This window comes from Phoca vitulina, unplaced genomic scaffold, assembly GCF_004348235.1.
Source record: "Phoca vitulina isolate PV1807 unplaced genomic scaffold, GSC_HSeal_1.0 scaffold36, whole genome shotgun sequence".
Taxonomy (NCBI): domain Eukaryota; kingdom Metazoa; phylum Chordata; class Mammalia; order Carnivora; family Phocidae; genus Phoca; species Phoca vitulina.
The window spans coordinates 876,425-897,450 of NW_022589739.1; the positions used below are offsets into that span (position 1 = coordinate 876,425).

At 34.7% G+C, this 21,026-nt stretch overlaps 1 protein-coding gene and 1 pseudogene across 2 annotated transcripts in view; one reads left to right on the top strand and one right to left on the bottom strand.

Annotated features, from left to right (window-relative positions):
• PIK3C2A (phosphatidylinositol-4-phosphate 3-kinase catalytic subunit type 2 alpha) overlaps positions 1 to 21,026 on the top strand; it is a 96,035-nt gene that overhangs the window by 51,607 nt on the left and 23,402 nt on the right. For both annotated transcript variants that reach the window (XM_032426900.1, XM_032426901.1), the window contains exons 9-20: positions 3,260 to 3,403; positions 4,568 to 4,616; positions 4,697 to 4,907; positions 6,644 to 6,766; positions 7,896 to 8,063; positions 12,741 to 12,852; positions 13,218 to 13,363; positions 15,156 to 15,344; positions 16,195 to 16,288; positions 16,727 to 16,821; positions 17,172 to 17,352; positions 20,868 to 20,972. In XM_032426900.1, coding sequence (XP_032282791.1) covers positions 3,260 to 3,403; positions 4,568 to 4,616; positions 4,697 to 4,907; positions 6,644 to 6,766; positions 7,896 to 8,063; positions 12,741 to 12,852; positions 13,218 to 13,363; positions 15,156 to 15,344; positions 16,195 to 16,288; positions 16,727 to 16,821; positions 17,172 to 17,352; positions 20,868 to 20,972 — 1,617 coding nt within the window. The remainder of the gene's footprint in view (positions 1 to 3,259; positions 3,404 to 4,567; positions 4,617 to 4,696; positions 4,908 to 6,643; positions 6,767 to 7,895; positions 8,064 to 12,740; positions 12,853 to 13,217; positions 13,364 to 15,155; positions 15,345 to 16,194; positions 16,289 to 16,726; positions 16,822 to 17,171; positions 17,353 to 20,867; positions 20,973 to 21,026) is intronic.
• On the bottom strand, positions 19,079 to 19,884 carry LOC116646305 (annotated as a pseudogene).

Sequence of the window (21,026 nt, forward strand, 5' to 3'; positions counted from 1 at the left end):
GCTTGATCTCACAACCCTAAGATCATGACCTGCGCCGAAGTCAACAGTCAGATGAAGTCAGGAGTCGGACTTAACCGGACTTAACCGACTGAGCCACCCAGGCGCTTCTTTGTCCCCTTTACTTTTAATGCTCTTCCCCCAGATATTTGCATTGCTTACCCTTCAGTTTATTAAGGTCTACACTCAGATGTCTTATTACAGATGTCTTCATGACCATCTTATCTGAAATAGTGACTAAAAAATAAATTCTTTAAAATAGTGACTATCGGGGCGCCTGGGTGGCTCAGTCGTTAAGTGACTGCCTTCAGCTCAGGTCATGATCCCAAGGTCCTGGGATCAAGCCCCACATCAGGCAGGCTTCTTGCTCTGCGGGAAGCCTGCTTCTCCCTCTCCCCCCCCGCTTATGTTCCCTCTCTCGCTGTGTCTCTCTCTGTAAAATAAATAAATAAAATCTTTAAAAAAAACAAAAAATAAAAAATAAAATAAAATAGTGACTATCATTTATTACCCACATTTTTTATAGCTTTATTGTGGTATAATTTATATACCATAAAATGTACCCATTGGATGTATATAAATCAGTGATTTCTTTTAGTAAATGCATAGATTTGTATAATTATCCCCACAATCCAGTTCTTTAGAACATTTTCATCACTCCCAAAAGTTTCCATTTGCTACTTTGTAGTCATTCCCCATTCCCAGACCCATCCCCAGATAATGCCTGATCTGGTTCCCAGCTTGATAGATTTGCCTTTAATGGAGATTTCATGTAAATGGAATCATACCCTATGGAATCTTTTACATCTGATTTTTTTTTCACATACCATACTGTCTTTAAGCTCTGTCCATGTTGTATATAAGTTGTAGTGTGTATTCACAGTTTGATACTTTTTTTATTGCTAAATAATTCCATTGTATGGATATGCCATATTTTGTTTATCTGGTCACCAAATAATGGACATTTTGACAGTTTACAGTTTTTAGTTATTATGAGTAATCCTGCTATAAACATTCACGTAGAAGTCTTTGTACATTTTAATTAGGTTTTAGGGGAGGTCAGGAAGTTGCAGAAGTTTTGATTCCGACTGGCCTTAATTTTCTAGAGATAAGGTGTTATTTTACTAAAATGAAGTTAGGGTAGCAGCAAAGGTTTTGAGCTAAGGAATAATGGTTTGGCCTCATATTCTAAGAAGAATGGGAAAGAAAACTGACCAAGAACAAGTAAAAGGAATGTTAAGTGGCATGCAGGTTCCTGCTGAAATTAGGGAATGTTGAATCTGTACAGCTCTGAGATTTTCTTTGAAAGTATTCAACTACCTGGTAGAAGAGGCAGAGAATAGAATCTGAGCTCAAAGACTTAGTTTAGTCAGAATGAATGTGTGAGAACAAAGGAGATTGTGATCAGAGTATGATATTGTAGTTAAGATTCTCATAGGGTATAGTTTTGGGGTTGAAGATGCTATGAATTTTCCACATGGACATTTATATAACTGAAGCTTATTATAGGATATAGGGTAGAAAGGTGAGTATAGAACAAGGAAATTTAAAGAGTCATTAATTAGTAAAAGGTAGTTAATTACTATAAAGGGTAAGAAAGGATTCTAAGGCAGGGTTTGGCATATTATGGCTTGCATGCTAAATCTGACCTATTGCCTATTTTTGTAAATAAAGTTTTATTGGAACACAGCCATGCTCATTGGTTCACGTTTTATCTGTATCTGTTTCACACCGTAATAGCAGAGTTGAATTGTGACAGAGACTGTATGGCCCAAAAAGCTTAAAATATTTACTCTCTGTCCTTTAAAAAGTTTGCCAATCATGTTCTGAGGGGTCCAGAAGTAATAGGTGTGGTAAAGCAGCTGTCAACTCTAGGTGGAGGAACAATGGATAGTGAAGGAATTCTAAGGAGTTATGATAGAACCTCCCCTCCAACCTCAGGCTGAAACCCAGCCTCTTCTAAGAAGGTTTGGCTATCACAGGAACACATAGGTTGCTTATAGCAAAGAAACTTGATAGAGTTGTCGGATTGGGAGACCATGGCCTGGGGGGGCAGCTGAAGCTGGTCTTTGAGGATCACTGGGATCTGAAGCTGAAGTAAAAAATGGAGGACTAGAACCTTGATGAGAAGTGTCTTCATGCTACTGTTGCGTGAGTGTCCCTTCGGTGCCCTCTATTGACAAAACCTAACATTGTGTCAGCTGGCAAAGGAGAAATGTTTATAGATCTAGCTTCAGTATCACAAAGTGGAGCAAAGAAGGGTGGATTTGGAATTGATAGACAATAAATTGATAACTGGCATGTAAAAAATGATGGGGACCTGAGCCTCAAAATTGGAAAGGTTTTTGCATGAAGGTATAGGAATAAAAGTAAGCAGAAATATAAGTTATGTAAGCAAAAATGGGGAGCTAGAAAATAGACTGTTAGGCCCTGAGGACTGGAGGGTAGTTGCGTGTTTGAGAAAATGAGGTAGTTTCATTTAAGCATGAAGGTACAGGGAGCATTTAGATTATGGTTGCCAAGCCTCAAGGGTGGAAAAGTTTAAATTTTTAAGGGATGGTACAGTACTAAGTTTCAGCCCATTCTAACAGTACTTGGCATATAAATTTGGCTTAAATGTTTGATGAATTAATTCATTATGTAAGAATGTTTCTTAATGAGACATATACTTTAAAATGATGATGGAGGAATGGGGAGGGAGTTTTAAATATTCTTATCAGGTAAATGATTTTATAATATATTTGTACATGTATATTTTTGAAACATGGTGAAATCAACTGTGGTTGAATACTATGGAGGAATTGTCCTCAAGGAAGTTTTTTCATCAGACAAGACTTAAAAAGTGATGGTTATACAGATGTAAACGATGCTTAAAAGTTGATTACGTCTCATAACTGTTGCCCATTGTTATTAATATGTGGCCAACCTCTGAAGAACTTGGTTTTTGATACCAAATTTTTGGCAGGCAGGATTGGTGTTTTTAATGTGGAACTTAATCTCAAATGAGAGTAAAAAATAACTCCAGTTTTTTTAATGACTTAGTAATTTGTTAATAATTTATTATTCTAATATGAAATTAATGGCATTTGTGTATGAATAATTGTCTCAGGCAAAGTGAAAAATCAGACCCGATTTTTCCTATTCAGAATAAAATAGATAATTGAAAAGGTTATTTCTTCTTCATCACAAAAGAGGAAAGGATATCTGTTCTTAAGCACATCTAAAATGTCTAATTTCTGACTTCTACTTTTTATTTTTAAAGAACCAGCACCGAGCGGTAGATCAAGTAATTAAAGCTGTAAGAAAAATCTGTAGCGCTTTAGATGGTGTAGAGACTCTTGCCATTACAGAATCAGTAAAGAAGCTAAAGAGAGCAGTTAATCTTCCGAGGAGTAAAAGTGCTGATGTGAGTATTCTTTTAGTAATTAGCATTTTGTTAAATGAAAATATGTATTTCAGTGAGTATCTGTCACTTAAACTGGGAGATTTTTGCTTCTTCCAGACAAAGTGTTATTATTTTAACCTTGGCTTTCACTTTTGAGTTGATTTGGTCACTTGGTAAAGTTGGGAACTCCTAAGAAGAAATGGGCTGCTTTGGAAGAGCTTGTGAGGGTTGATACTGAATACATGGATGTCAAACTGTGAACCTTTTATGTGTGGAGGAGGAATTGTGGCATAAGAAAGTTGGTTGGAGGGTTCAAGGTGGATACTGAGCTTCAGAACCTGGGTCGTAATAGTTACCACTTGTCCTTCTGGATGGAAACGTCCATGACTGCCCATGGGAGAAGTTCTGCCTTGGCGATTCCTCTTCCTCTTGAAAATACCCAGAAGTCTCACTAATAGTGACTTATTACCTCAGAAACAACCAGATTGGGAGTCCTTTCTTGATATCATACTGTTGCTTTTAGTAAAAAGCTCTCCCTGTGGTATTTCCATGGGGATTTAAGTACCTCTGTTCATAGGGTTGTTCATAGCTCTGATGAAAGGATGAGAGAAGGTATATTACAAGACAGTAAATTTAAGGAAGGAAAAGTTATATTGGTGGTATGCCTTTCAACAGATATCTAAGAGATAGCTTTATCCATTCATTCTCACAGAGAGCCTATCCATATGGTATATAGAAATTTGGGTCTCTTCTCTTTTTTCTTTTTTTTTCTAAGAGAGGGAGAGAGAGGCAGGGGTTAAGCTGGACGCTTAACCGACTGAGCCACCCAGGCGCCCCAAAGATATTCTTATTATACTAATAGTAAAGCAACTATTACTAAGAATATAAACTATCATATTAGTGTATTTATCACTTTTGGGTTTCAAATCTTAATTACTAGACTGATTTAATGAGGCAGATTTTGTTGAGTTTCTATATTGTGCACTAATTTTCAGTTATTCTGGTTTTCTTGATAACTAAAAATCATCTTTATTTGGTTTGGGGTTTTCACTTTCTTCTTGCATTTTTGTTTTGTTTTATTCTACAGAAATTTTTGGGAGGTTTCCTTATATAGCATTTAATTTTTACCTTTAATTTCAGTACATCATGGGCAATTTTCTGACTAATTTGTATGTGTGTATGCAGGTGACTTCACTGTCTGGAGAAGGAGATATTAGTAAGAGTTCATCTAGGGGTATGTCTTTAAGTTCTTTAAATTTTAACAATAACTGTTGGTTTTTCAGGGAATTATATTAACAATTTCTTTAAATCTAGGATCTCTAAATCCTGAAAATCCTGTTCAAGTAAGCATGGACCAGTTAACTGCAGCAATTTATGATCTTCTCAGACTCCATGCAAATTGTGGTAGGAGTCCTGCAAACTGTGCCCAAAGTAATAGGAACATCAAGGAAGCATGGACAACAACAGAACAGCTTCAGTTTACAATTTTTGCTGCACATGGAATTTCAAGTAATTGGGTATCAAAGTAAGTAACTGTTTAAACCAGAATATGTACAACTTTACCCAGAAGCTGTTCTAATTCTATAAAATGTCAGCCATCCACTGTTCTCTTAATATTTAAATGGATGATACAAGAATCACCAGATACCTTTGTGGTTTTCATAAAAATTACAGAGATGTTTGAAGCTGTTGCAATAAAAAATATCACTCACACTACATGCAAAAAACAGGCAGGAAAATATATGTTTAAACTTACAAAGGCAAATGCTAATTAATAAATTAGTCAATTTATGACTGTTTTTCAGCCTTTCCTTTAGAATGAGGGTAATTTGAAACAGTGTGATGGCACTAGGCTCTAGCACATTTTTTTTCCTCTTTAATAGTTTACAATTTACTGATTGCTAGGCTTTGAAGTCTACAAGAGTATATTTTTTCTATTGAATTTTTAATATGGGTTTTTCCTTTTTGATTTTTTTGTCAATGCCACAAAGTTTTCCAACTTCAGTTTATGAAATGACATATAAACTGAAAAGTCTGAATGTTTTTAATGAAATAGTTCCATAATAACTTAATGCTATAAAGTAAAATAAAGACTAGTGAAGAGATACCGAACATAAATTCTGCTTAAATTGAGCTTTAGATTAATATAATAAAATACATAATTACTTGAAAGTGATATATTAACTCATTTAATAAATACTGAATATCATCTTTGGGCAATGTTCCTCATACTAGGGATTCAGCAGTAAACAAGGCAACAAAAAAATCTCTGCCCTCTTGGAAGTTGGCTTTAAATGGGTACTACTACTATGTGAAGATATTTGATTCGTTTAAATGTTACAGGGGTAATACCTTCCACATCCTCCATACAGTTTCATATACACACACAAATTTGGGGACACTAATGGAAAACAAATACTTAGTAGAAGACAATACAGAAAACTGCAGTGATAATTAAGATGGAAAGAAAGTAAAATGCTGAAGAAAAGAGGGACAAATAGAATGAGGTTGAAAAGTAGTCAAATAGTTAACTAGAGGTGTTTTGTGAACCAGTGAGATCAGATTTAAAATATATTTCGAATGATTAATAGATTGTATATAGGAACAAAATGGTTAATGTGTAAGCCTAGCAGTAAGTTCGAATCCAGGAGAACACAGTTTTATTGAACCTAAGGCTCCTAGCCTGCAAGATTGCCTGACGGTATCTAACCAGCTCTGTACTTGTGACAATTAGGGGCTAACTCATTGCTGTCTAATGAGAATACAACAGCATGTATTCCATGGATAGAAGCCTCCTAATAGATTAGAAAGACGAGCTCAGTGCAAGTCAGGCCCATGCACCATTAATATGCTTAACTGACCCTTTCAGTTACTTAGCAAAGGAAAATAGCACCTACAGAAGATAATGTTTGTACTTTTTCTTCTAAGAATTTACCTAGAAATTAATTATTTAGTGCCATTCAGCTAAAATCTAAAGCTAGTAACTAAGTGAGCACAAAATTGTGATAAGGTTTCTAGCATGGCCCCCTTAGACTGGCACCTGGGGATATATGTTTCCTTCTGTACTCCCTCTGCTATACTTTTTTTTATTTTTGTAGAATTTGCAATAGTTCAATTTCAGATGCTTTCCAAAAATTCAAATGAATGGTGACCAAATAATTTCAGATAATAGTCACTTTTAGAGAAGAATGGCTAATGAAATGCATTTGTATTAGTTAACGAATTTGTATTATCCAATTAAAAAAATCTTTCTTTTCTCAGTTATGAAAAATACTACTTGATATGTTCCCTGTCTCACAATGGAAAGGATCTTTTTAAACCTATTCAATCAAAGAAGGTTGGCACTTATAAGAATTTCTTCTATCTTATTAAATGGGATGAACTGTAAGTGAAAGTTTTGGCTTTTTATTTTTTCAGTATGCCTGCTTTACTTTTTTCCATGTATGCATCCTAGTTTTCGTTTTTATCACAGTTTCCATTAAAATCCACTAAATTCTTACATCTTAAGGTCTCTTCTAGATACTCTATAGAAGAGACAAATTCTCATTTAAAAATCTGAAATACTGTTCTGAAAAATTACATGTTGTTAAAATTACAGAACATGCCATTAATTATTCTTAGACTTTTGTCAAGTTAAAACTGTAAATTTACATATAATTGTACATACAAACCATAGAAATACGGTTTTCATAACATTGCTTAGTTTAGTATTTATTCTGTAATACTGTATATATGAAGTGTAGTTCTTGGTTAACATTAGAAAATTAAATCCATGTACAATATTTTTTGCACTGTTAATATTTTTAAAATACTGTCTTTAAACTAAGGGAATGCTTTCACTATTTAGGCAGGTATGTAATTGCAGAACTTTTTATTCTGCATTTATTAAGTGTTTCCCTATTTTTCTTTTATCTTTTTAAATTACAAAAATAATGCATCTTTGAAAACAATAATACAAAAATATGTATGGGTAAAAAGGGTATCATTTTATTTCCAACACTTACCGTCTTACGACTCCTCAGAGTGACACTTTTGACCCAATGTATCCTTTCAGACTTAAAAATAAAATTTAAAAAGATAAACATATGTGTCTGCTTGTGTGTGTGTGTGTATATATACACACACACACATATATATACACACATGTATACATATATATATACACACATATATGTACATATATATCTGAATCAGAAATACTCATTCATCTAGTTTTTCCTAAAGGAAATAAAAATGACTATTATTTTGCCTAGAAATTGACATTATCAAGTCTTGAGTAAAGGCACTAAGAAATTTCTTAAGGAATATTACATATTTGAAATTTTAATGAAATTTATTTAAGATTTTTTTTATAGTACGTATTGGCCAAGTTTGCTACTTAAGTAAAAGTTGGGATTAAAGATTTTTTTAATAAGTCAAATGAAATACCTAAAATTGTCAGTCTCATTAAATGGTTAAATTTCATATTTGATCTAATTTGTTTTTTTCTATTAATACATTTTTCCCCCCTTAGAATCATTTTTCCCATCCAGATATCACAATTGCCATTAGAATCACTTCTTCACCTTACTCTTTTTGGAATTTTAAATCAGAGCAGTGGAAGTTCCCCTGATTCTAATAAGCAGAGAAAGGGGCCAGAAGCTTTGGGCAAAGTTTCTTTACCTCTTTTTGACTTTAAACGGTAAGTACTGAGTTGTGATGGTGAGTTACTGTGGACACATCTGCAACATCAGAATTGGCTAGAGAATGGGGTGGGGAACAATGACATATATGAGATAATTTGCTTCTCAGTTTTTCCAGTGTGATAAAAGGAGGTTATTTCAGAGACACAGATCGGAAGAAATCACAAAGTTATTTTGCTATAGTTTGAACATATCTATCTGGGTATTTAGAGGATTGTTTGCCACTCACTATTCCAGGAGAAAAGCAGCAGCCAGTTCACTCTCTGTCATTTATGCAAAGTACTATGTTATTGACATAATAGTCATGGTCTTATAAGTTTCCTTGATACCAATAAAACAATTACCATTTTTCCTCTTCTCATACTTTTCCCCATTCTTCTCCAGTTTCAGAGTCTACAACTGCACCTTATTTCCTTCTCTTTACCTGACTGATATACCCTTACTGCTGTGGGCCCCTGACCTTTAATCTCCAAAAGTCTCTCATGTACAAAACCTTATTGATCTTTAGGGGTAAGGAATTCCTTTTGAGCCTTGTGTCTAATAGCCACTGGGGTAGTGTAATCTAACTGGCCTTTCAACTGACTATTTTAATTATGTTTTAAGTAGTAGTATGTTCCATGAGACTGTCAAGCGTCTATCTAAATGGAAAAAAAAAAAATCAATTGAATAAGCTCCAGATATGTTTCATACAGTACATAGTAACATTTTGCCCAGTGATAGCACATTAGCATATTAAAGTATCTCTAAAGTTCTGCAGTCAAGAAGCCTATTGTGTTTAATAACAGTATTACTATAATGACAAACGCACAGCATTTATGCTATGCTATGTGAAGGAGGGAAATTGTGTTCTCAATTGTGATAAATTAGTGTCCGGGAACAATTATGTGAGAAAATTAAATGTAATTGCATCATTATCATTAATTTTTATAAATAAGTCTGTTCTGGGGCACATGGGTGGCTCAGTCAGTTAAGCATCTGCCCTCGGCTCAGGTCATGATCCCGGAGTCCCAGGATCGAGTCCCACCTCAGGCTCCCTGCTCAGCGGGGAGTCTGCTGTTCCCTCTCCCTCTACCCCTCCCCCCTGCTCCTTCTCTCTCTCTCTCTCTCTCTCTCACTCTTCAAATAAATTTTTAAAAATAAGTTCTGAAAACCTTACTGAAAACCAGGGATCTTTGCTTCATTAAAGAAGTACCATCACTTTTTGCCACTTTTATTGTCTAGTAATAAATGGGTTGTTTTTTGTTTATTTTTTGGGTTTTTTTGATGAATGATATAACACTCTTTAAAAATTCAAGAGAGTAAGATGAAGGGCAATTGACTTTTGTTAGACAAATAGTTTGCATCCAGCACTCTGCTGTTAAAACAGTGAGCAGATGGCATTAAGCTTGAGACTTTGCCAAGTAGTGCAGTTGATCTAGGTAGGTCATGTTAGGTCTTAGCATTCAAAAAATATTCAAAGGGAAGATGGTTAAACATTAATATAAAGTGTTAATGATTTAATTCAGTTAGCTTACTGTAGTATAGTGATCAGAAATCCTGGTCTTGAAATTCTTTTTTTAAATGTATTTATTTATTTGTTTGTTTGTTTGTTTGTTTGACAGAGAGAGACACAGCAAGAGAGGGAACACAAGCAGGGGGAGTGGGAGAGGGAGAAGCAGGCTTCCTGCCGAGCAGGGAGCCTGGTGCGGGGCTCGATCTTGAAATTCTTTTTAAAAATAACTTATGTTGGGGTACCTGGGTGGCTCAGTCAGTTAAGTGTCTGTCTGGCTCAGGTCATGATCCCACCTGGGATGGAGCCTCGGGTTGGGCTTCCCTGAATAGCAGGGGATCCTGCTTCTCCCTCTCCCTCTGCTTGTATGCTCTCTCTCTCTCTCTCTCTTGCGCTCATGCTGTCTCTCAAACAAACAAATAAAATCTTAAAATAAAAATAATTTATGTTTAAGGTGCAACCTGCATACAACCTAATGAAGTCACTCTCAGGGGGAAGCCAAAAAACTTAGAGGCATTTCAGTCAGCCTCAATAACAAATGAGTTCTTAACTCATTTTTAAATAAACAGAATCAAGCATTTAACCTGCCTTTCCTTTACAGTTGTATCTCAGGGTTACCAAATAATTGATGTGAGAAAGTTAATAGAAAAATTCCAGCTAATAGATGCTCAAGAAATGATAGAATATCACAATTTTGTAACCCCTACTGAAATAATAGATTTGGGCAGGGTTCCTCAGTCTTGGCACTATTGATATTTTGGGCCAGATCATTCTTTGCTGTGGGAGACTGTCCTGTGCATTGTAGGATGTTTGGCAGCATCCCTGTCTTCTGCCCACTATTTGCCAATAGTACCCCCCTAGTTACCAACCAAAAGTGCCTCCAGACCTTGCTGGGGGCAAAATCACTCTTGGTTGAAAACCATTGATTTAAGCAGTGATTATCAATGCTTGCTTAACACCATTAAGTGATTAACTTTTCTGGAACTTTATAATAGGTAGTTTAGACTGACTGGGCCCAAACAGACTGATTATCTTAACTTCACAGAAAGAGAGAGAAACCAGTGTGCCTTTTTATTTGATTGATATAATAGGAAGTAGTATGCAATTCTACCTTTATTAAGTATTCTTGCCAGATAACTAAACCTGAATCAGATCAAGCCTCTAGATCTAACTACTATTTTATGAAAATGTAGGAGATAAAGGGACATCCTAAATGACACTAGAGGAATGCAATCAGTAAAATCCAGGATATAGAAAATTCTTAGAACAAAAGACCTGATTTCCTCAACAAATGGCGGGGATAAAAAAGAGAGGAAGAATGTATAGGTAAAAATAAGAGTCAGCAAACTTTTTCTGTAAAGAGGACCAGATAGTAGTTTAGGCTTTGCAGGTCATAATACAGTTGATGCTTGAACAGCATGGGGGTTAGCAGTGCCTTTCCTCTCCACCCAACCCCCCATGCAGTCAAAAACATGCAAATAACTTTGACTCCCCAAAAACTCAACTACTAGCCTGCTGTTGACCGGAAGCCTTATTGATAACACATAGTTAATTAACACGTATTTTGTATATTAATATGTATTACAGTGTATTCTTATAATAATGTGAGGTAGAGAAAAGATGTTATTAAAGTCATAAGAGAAAATACATTTATAGTACTGTATCAAAAAAACCCTTGTACAAGTGGACCTGTGCAGTTCAAGGGTGTTATTCAAGGGTTAACTGTAATCTCTCTCACAAATGCAAAAGCAAAGGCAAAAAGCAACAGTAATCAATATGTAAATGAGTATGGCTTCCTTCTGATAAAAGTTTATTTACAAAACCAGGTGACAGGCCTCCAGTTAGGCCCTTAAATTAAAATACACTTTGAAAGACATCAACCAAATGCAATGTTGGAAGTTGCTTGGATCTTTATTTGAACAACCAACTGTAAATAAATTTGTGAGACAATCCGGGAAATTTGAATACTGACTAGATAACTGATGATTTTAAGTAATTATTGTTAATTATTTTAGGAGTGATAATGGTGGTATACTTATTTTAAAATAAAACTGTTTATTGTTTAGAGAGATATAAAAGTATTTACAGATGAAATAATATCAGAATTTGCCTTAAAATCTAGTTGGGGGTGAGGGTGGATCTGAAAAGAATATAATGTGTCGAATATTTAAAGGCTGTTAACCTTCAAGAGAATACATTAAGACTAGAGTCTAGTTTTGGAGAGGCTATTTGCTATTTGAATAAAATGAATAAAGTTTATATAGTTTCCTGCTTTTATGTATCTCATGTTATTTTTCAGAAATTTATTCTGTATAAAGATATATCAATGTCTTACTGATAAATATTTTTAATTTAAGTAGACCATAAATTGGTAGTCTAGGGTAAAGGTCAGCATACTCCAGCGCACTGCCTGTTTTTTGTAAGTAACAGTTTTGTTAGAACACAGTACACCTTTATTTATGTATTGTTCATGGCTAATTTTGCAGTATAACAGCAGGGTTGAGTCTGCAACAGAGATTGACCCAAAAAGCCCAAAATATTTGCCATCTGACCCTTTACAGAAAAGACTTGCTGACCCCTGGTTTAGAGCACAGATACAACTTCTCATCTGAAATGATTAGTGTTTTGCTATAAAGTGGGTATTGGTTTCCTTGGCATGTGGTTTGTTCTTAAGGTGAAAGTCAGTGAGGAGTTCTGTAATCCAAACTATTACCTTGAGATGTATTCCATTGTAGATGATCTTCAAAGACTGTTCTTCACCTTCCTATTTATAAAAGTTGCTTGCGGGTGGGAGCGCCTGCCAACTCAGTTGGAAGAGCGTTCAACTCTTGATCTCTTTTAAAAGTTGCTTTGGGGACAAGTGACTCTGAGTCTTTACCCTTTTGTGTTCTATCCTCAACCCCATTCCTCCCAAGATACATTATTTCATTCTCCCCTCCCTTTGTCCCAACCCCCACTCTTCAATACATTTACCTGAAGTATTAATACACTATGGAGAGGGACTCTTTTTGTCTAATGGATGCTTAATAAATGTTTGGAAAAACATTTCAAATTCATTACCATGTGATGTGAGTTTTTTGTTTTGTGTGTGTGTGTGTGATGTGAGTTTTGAAGCAATTTTTAAAATGAAAACTACAAAAATAAATAAAATGAAAGCTACAGTATTCTTCTGTCTACATTCATGAAGGTTTTTAACATGTGGAACTAAGCTTCTGTATCTTTGGACTTCGTCACATACAAATCCTGTTCCCGGAACAGTACCCAGAAAAGGGTATGTGATGGAAAGAATAGTGTTACAGGTAATGGTACTTCTTGATACTTGGGGAGGTTGAAATTTCTTTTTAAGATATATATGTATTCCATGATTTGGATTGTTAACTAAAGAAGCCTAATCGATCTTGTTTGATCTTAAGACCTGTCTTCAATTTAAATGTTAATAAACCATTTCCTATTTCTGAGAAATAGCAAAAAAATGAACTTGTATCCATCCCATGTAATATATGTGTATTACCAATGATGGTAATCACTTTCAGCAAAAGGACATTAATTCAATATTCAATCTAATAGTCACCCTGATGGCTAAGAATCAGTTTTCTCAAAGACAATGTGGTAGATATGTGGACTATTTAGCTGCAATCTGATCAACCTCTGTTAAATTTTTAAGGTTGATTTTCCTTCTCCTACATTTGATGTCATTTATACTACTCCTCAAGTTGACAGAAGCATTATACAGCAACACAACTTAGAAACATTGGGGAATGATGCAAAAGGGAAACTTCTTGATATTCTTCATAGAGACTCATCACTTGGGTATGCTCCTTTGATTTTTGTTTTGCCTGGGTATTTCTTACATTGTAAATCTCAAGTTAATAGTTTATTATATGCCCTGATTTAGTTCGTGATTTAGTAATCTTGGTATGGAAGGTTTTCTCTTTGTTTTTAATTCTATAAAAAAGCCATATGACTACATAAAACTTTCAAAATTTGTACAAGTCAAACTTTTACATGATGAAAAGGCAAACAAAGGGGCGCCTGGGTGGCTCAGTCGTTAAGCGTCTGCCTTCGGCTCAGGTCATGATCCCAAGGTCCTAGGATCGAGCCCCGCATCTGGCTCCCTGCTCAGCGGGAAGCCTGCTTCTCCCTCTCCCACTCCCCCTGCTGGTGTTCCCTCTCTCACTGTATCTCTCTCTGTCAAATAAATAAATAAAATCTTAAAAAAAAAAAAAGGCAAACAACATTGAGAACTAAATTTACAGTAAATATGAATGTATTTTTTAAAAGTATATAAACTTTGTTATAGCAATAGAAAAACCAACAACTTAGTAATAGACAAAGAATATGACTAGATAATATTTTGGAGAAGAAATACAGTGCCTTTTAAATATCTGAAAAGAAGTTTGACTCCTCAGTAATCAAGAAAATGAAAATTACTACAAGATAACATTTAACACACATGACTTGGTTGAAAATTAAAATGTCTCATCATATAAAGTGTTGATGAGGATACAGAAAAATAGGAATTAAACTGTTGGCTAAGGAGCTTTGGGAGAGCAATTTGGCAAAATCGATAAAGGTCACAATGTACATAGTAACCTAGTAGTTATATTTCCATTTAATTATATATCTTAGAGAAAACCTTTCATATTTGCTTATGGAGTAAAGAATATTCATTGCAGTATTTGGATTATTGTAAAAGTGACAGGGAATGTCCATCAGGAAAGGTTAAATTATGGTACATTTATCCAGTGGAGTATTATGTAACTATTAAGAATGAACTTATAGCTATATGTACTAATATGTAAGATGTTAAATGAAGAAAGCAAGGAGCAGAATAGTTTATGTGATGTGTTACTATTTACATAAAGAAAAAAGAATCTACACATACGTATGTATATGCTTCTATACAAATAGACTATCTCTGGAAGGATATGCAATCTTATTAGGCAGTTGTCACTGGGAGGGAAACTGGAAGGAGAGACTTAACTGTGCACCTTTTTGCAATATTTGATTTTTTTTCAGGGCTCCACATGGCATGTATACTTCAGTGCATGTATTATACACAAAAGCAGTTGGATGGGTAGTAAAACAGTGACTGTTTCATTCACATAAACATTTGTCATTAAGACTAAATTAGAGTCTCCCAAACAAATACTTCTTATTTTGAATGTTCCTCATTTGAGCTGTACAATCATCTTCTAAAATCATCTTCTAAAATGTAATAGCTTTTTTTTTTTTTTTTTTGCATGACATTTGTTTTACTTGTATAAAATGGATGAAATCCTTAGGGTGGTTTCTGCTTATTCAACTCTGATTTCTAGTGCTTGGCATCTGGTTAGAGCTCAATAAATTTTTATTATACAGAATTATCCTTCATTTTTATAACTAAGACTTTTATCAAGGCAGAATGATTTCTTTCTATCCCCCAAATTAGAGTAAATTAGTAGTGTTTGCTGTACATTGCATTTTTCTATTCCAAATTAGTATTAATGATTCTACCAAGAAGTGGCTGTCCTAAAATGAATAAATTTTTTCTTTGTATTTTTAATCATTGAGATTATAACTCATTATGATATCATTGAGAAATAATTTGTTATATATGCAGACTTTCTAAAGAAGATAAAGCCTTTTTGTGGGAGAAACGCTATTATTGCCTCAAACACCCAAATTGTCTTCCTAAAGTACTAGCAAGTGCCCCAAACTGGAAATGGGTTAATCTTGCCAAAACTTACTCACTGCTTCAGCAGTGGCCTCCATTGCACCCACTGACCGCGTTGGAACTACTTGACTCAAAGTAAGTTAACCATGACTGAATGTACTTGCTCTATTTTACTGTTGCCAGTTTTTCCAGTAAGGTGTATTATGTTGCAGGAATACTTCCCTTTGTTTTAACATGAAAGCAATTCAGTGCAATATAATGCAATATACGTAGCAATTCAATGCAACATACTTTTTGTGCTGGGGTTATTAAAAAGAGATGTCAGGGGCACCTGGCTGGCTCAGTTGGTAGAACATGGGACTCTTGATCTCGGGGGGGGTCATGAGTTCGAACCCCACGTTGGGTGTAGAGTTTACTTTTAAAAACAAATTAGAAAAAGAATAGAGATGACATGTCATTTAAAGACTAACCTAAAGGGGCACCTGGGTGGCTCAGTTGGTTAAGCATCTGACGTCAGCTCAGGTCATGATCCTGGAGTCCCTGGATGCAGCCCCACATCAGGCTCCCTGCTCAATGGGGAGTCTGCTTCTCCCTCTGCCCTTCACCCTGCTTGTGCTCTCTCACCCTGCTCGTGCTCTCTGGCTCGCACTCTCTGGCTCTTGCTTTCTCAAATAAATAAATAAAATCTTAAAACAACTAACCTAAAGAGGGATTTAACTTCTAAATTTTGAATAATTTGTTATATTTTTATGATGTAGCTCAAAATTTTCATAAGCTTAAGGTTTCTGAACAGTCCTGAAGTTGAATTTGTATAGTACAGTAAGATTTTTCTTCCTAAAAAAAAAAAAAAGAAACACATTGCATTTGAATATAGAGCTATTTGAATATTCTTTGTCAGGTATAGATGAAGATTGTGTTTCTGGGAAATATAGCTTCACTAGAAAGAAATCACCGTCAAATCTTGATTTTTATGGTACTTCTCTAGATTTGCTGATCAGGAAGTAAGGTCCATAGCTGTGACCTGGATTGAGGCTATAAGTGATGATGAACTAACTGATCTTCTTCCACAGTTTGTACAGGTGAGTTTTTTACTAGGTTACCTGTCCACGGTACTCCACCCATTTTTTATGAGTAGGGAACTTGCTAAAGGATCCCCATTCTGTTTTGATTAAAAGTACTTTTGTGGGAATGTTGAGGTACCTTACGTTTCGATGTAGTATGAATTTTTTCCACTATTGTTAGCTGCCCCACTTGAGTATTATATATATGTACCTGGATTTTTAATTCTCACATTTTTAGATTCTCAGAACAAATCAGACTTGAACTTTTCTTTGATTTTTCTTTACTAGCCATTTAAACATAACTAATGAATCTTATTCCCAAATCTACACTTTTCTGCTTGATTTCATAACATATATAAGTTAATTCATCTGTTTCATTTTTATCAGTGTTTTCTCTTTCCTCATAATGGAGTATGGGTTTGACCACTAGTAATTCTTATTTTCCTTTATGTGTAGGCTTTGAAATACGAAATTTACTTGAACAGTTCATTGGTGCGCTTCCTTCTGTCCAGGGCATTGGGAAATATACACATAGCACACAATTTATATTGGTAAGATTTAAACTTTTTTTTAAGTAATTTATTTCCATTCCTAGTATTTATAGAGATGATATACTCTGAAAGTCTAAATGGTATGCTCAGACTGCTTATTATCAATACCAGATGTTTGATTAAGGGCATTATTAAAGAAGCCAGATTTTTATGTCCTTAGAAATAAAACCAAAAATAACAAAACTCTTTATTGCAAAGATATTTGGCATATTAGAGCTCCATAATAATGAGTTCTTACTTACATAGCTTAAAATAAATTCCTAGATACCAAAAAATGAACCTAAGTTGATATTCAAGAGACATTCATCCAGTTTTCAGAAGTGGCTGATATAAATATTTTGCTGTATTAGGCTCCTCAAGGATGCCCTGCATGATGCACAGTTTGGTGCCCGATACGAACATGTTTTGGGTGCTCTCCTCTCAGTAGGAGGAAAAGGACTCAGAGAAGAACTTTTGAAGCAGACAAAACTTGTACAACTTTTAGGAGGAGTAGCAGAAAAAGTAAGGCAGGCTAGTGGATCAGCCAGACAGGTATGTACCCAAAAGAGGGAACATAAATATTTTGATGTTAAAGGATCTCTACAGTATTAATGAGTTATTATTCTTTACCAGTAGGCATCCAATAGACTCTAACTATACCTATGCTATTTTGAACAGATGAATTCAAAGGTTGTTTAAAACCATAGGAAAAGATTTTACAACCTAACTCAGAAAATTAGTGTTTTTTAATTCCCATGCTTATGAATTCCTTCCTGGTCACAGTTGTTCTCTTGAGTTTCTTTTTCATTATTTTGTTTTTTTACTTTTTTGTAACTGTAAAAGTAATGCAACTATGAGTTGTTGCTAATGTTTAAAAAATCCAAATAAGAAATTTATAGAATAAAAATTTTTTAATTAAAATTTTAAATTAATTTAAAAATTAAAAATTTTCCAGGTCATTTTCTCCCCGTTAGGTATCTATTATTCAGTTTGCTTTATGTCCTTTCTGGTCTTTTATATGACTTTACACATATATATACACTTTTATATATATATATATATATATATATATAAACACAAATGTTTGGATTTTTTAAAAATTTTTATAGAAATATACACATACATACATACACACACACATATTGTTGAGATAAAATTCACCTATTCATTGTCTTTTAGTACATTCACAATGTTATGCAGCCACTACCACTAATTCCAGAACATTTTCATCACACCAAAAAGAAAGCCTGTACCCACTAACTTTTCACTCCTCATTCCCTCCTCCTCCCAGGCCTTGGTAAGCATTAATATGCTTTCTATTCTATGGATGTACCTATTCTGGACATTTCATTTAAATGGAATTATAAAATATGTGGCCTTTGTGTCTGGTTTCTTTCACTTTGCCTAATATTTTCAAGGTTCATCCATATTCTAGCATGTATGAGTACTTCACTTTTTTTATGGCTGAATAATGTTCCGTTGTGTGGATATACCACATTTTGTTTATCCATTGATGGACATTTGACTTGTTTCCATATTTGGCTACTATGAATAATGCTGCTATGAACATTTGTGTGTAAGTTTTTGTTTGGATACCTCTTTTCACTTTACCTAGGAGTGGAATTACTGGGTCATAAAGCAATTTTATGTTTAGCTTTTTGAGGAACCACCAAATCTTTATCCAAAGTAGCTTCATCATTTTATATTCCTACTAGCAATGTAAAGGATTCCAACTTCTCCACATCTTCACCAACATTTGTTATTTTCTGCCTTTTTAAAAAAAATTACAGTCATCTTAGTGGGTATGAAGTAGTATCTCCTTGTGGTCTTGATTTGCATTTCCCTAATGATCAATGATTTTGAGCACATTTTTATGTGTTTGTTGGCCATTTGTAATCTTCTTTGAAGAAATTTCTAAGTTTTTGGGTTTTTTTGTCTTTTTGTTGAATTGTTCTTTATGTATTTGGGATATTAGACCCTTATCAGAGACACTGTTTGTAAATATTTTCTCCCATTCTCTGAATTATCTTTTATTTCCTCAATAGTGTCCTTTAATGCACAAAAGTTACTAATTTTATGAAGCTTATTTTTCCTTTTGTTGCTTGTGCATTTGATATCTAAGAATTTGTGGTCAAATCCAAGGTCACAAAGATATACACCTGTGTTGTAGGAGTTTTATGGTTTTGCTCTTATGTAAGTCTTTGATCCATTTTCAGTATTTTTTTATATGCTTTGAGGTAGGGATTCAACTTTATTCTTTTACCTGTAATTATCCAGTTGTCCTAGCACCATTTGTTTTTTGTTTTTCCAGCTTTTTGTACAATTTTATTTTCTCCCTTCATGATGATATGATAGCCAAATTTTGTCTTAACTGGAGGGTCTGTAAACACTGGCTTATCCAGCCCACTTAAAGGCAAGGCAAATGCTGCTTTCTGAAGTGGTCCCACCATGGAACCCCTGGTCATCCAACCCACATCACTTTATCTTCACTATAATGTGCAGCCACTTTATTTAATCTCATTCCAGACTTTAACTTTTCCACAGGTTCCATGATTTTCCCATGTTTTTCCACACAGAATGTGTCTGCCACCACCTTTGGCGCGCTGAGACTTCTGTCAGAACTGTCACTCCCAGAGGCTGCTCCCCACCTCCCCTCTCTTTTCCAGAACTGCTTTTTCCCTTGGGCAGCATCTTCAAAACCTCTCAGCACCATTTGTTGAAGAGCCTGTTCTTTCCCATGATGATCGGGGCACCTTTGATGAAAATCAGTTGACCATTGACATATAGGTTTATTTCTGGACTCTGAATTCTATTCCGTTGATCTATAAGATTATCCTTACGCCATACTGTTTTCATTATTGTAGCTTTGTGGTAAGTTTTGAAATCAGGAAGTATGAGTCCTCTAACTTTGTCCTTTTTCAAGGTTTTTTGTTTTTTTGGTCTATTCAGAAGTCCCTTGCAATTTTGTCTGAATTTTAGGATTATCTTGTACGTTTCTGCAAAAAGGAAGTTGGAATTTTGATAAGAATTGTGTTGAGCCTGTGGAGCGCCTGGGTGGTTCAGTCAGTTAAGCATCTGCCTTCATCTCCGGTCCTGATTCCAGGGTCCTGGGATCGAGCCCTGCATTGGGCTCTCTGCTCAGCAGGGAGCCTGCTTCTCCCTCTCCCTCTGCTGCGCCCTGTGCTTATGCTCTCCCTCCCTCCCTCTCTCTCTCTCTCTCGAATAAATAAAATCTTTAAAAAAAAAAAAAAAAGAATTGTTTTGAGTCTGTAGGTTAATTTGGAAAATACTGCAATCTTAAATAATACTAAGTCTTCCAGTTCATGAGCATAGGATGTCTTTTCATTCATCTAGATCTTTAATTTCTTTCAGCACTTACGTGTTTTTTTGTGAGTTTTTGTTTTGTTTTTGCAAATTGCTTTTTTTTTACTTCATCTTAGAGAAGTTGTGTGAAGATTTATGTTACACTTCACTTCATGTTTCATGTTACACTTCATGTTTCTTAATGGGCACATAATATTACAAGGTATTGTAGCGTAAATTGTGAACCATTACCTCTGTAGGTTGTTTACACATTTTTCTTTTTCCAGTCCTACAATGAACTATAGTGAATAAGTTTTTGCCCCTTTGCTACTATTTCCTTATATGATACTACTGTGGGTGAAATAGCTGAGTCAAGATCTGTGTATATTTTTAGTTCTATCTTTTTCTCCACCAATATATTACCAAAATATCTTTTCCTGCCCTGTTGCTGGGACTGGGTGTTACCTTAAATTTTTAATCTGTTAGATGAAAAATTGCATCTCATTTCTGTTTAATTTCTATTTATTTGACTGTTAGAGTTTTAATTAATATGTTAAATAGACCATATGTACTCCCCCCCATGTTTATAAGCTTTTCCCCATTCTATTTTTATAGTAAAAATTAACTCTTTAGCAACAACTTGTTTTTGACTATTTGACAGTTGGGCATTTTAAAATTTGGGTTGGTCCACATCATAATTTTTTTGTCTTAAATATAGGTCTTCATTTCCATTATGTACTTACAGTATTATTCTCTTTTCCTAGGTTGTCCTTCAAAGGAGTATGGAACGAGTACAGTCCTTTTTTCTAAGAAATAAATGCCGTCTTCCTCTCAATCCAAGTCTTGTTGCAAAAGAATTAAATATTAAGGTGACATATACTAATAAGTTCATATTACACTTCAAAATAATTTGTAGGAAAAAA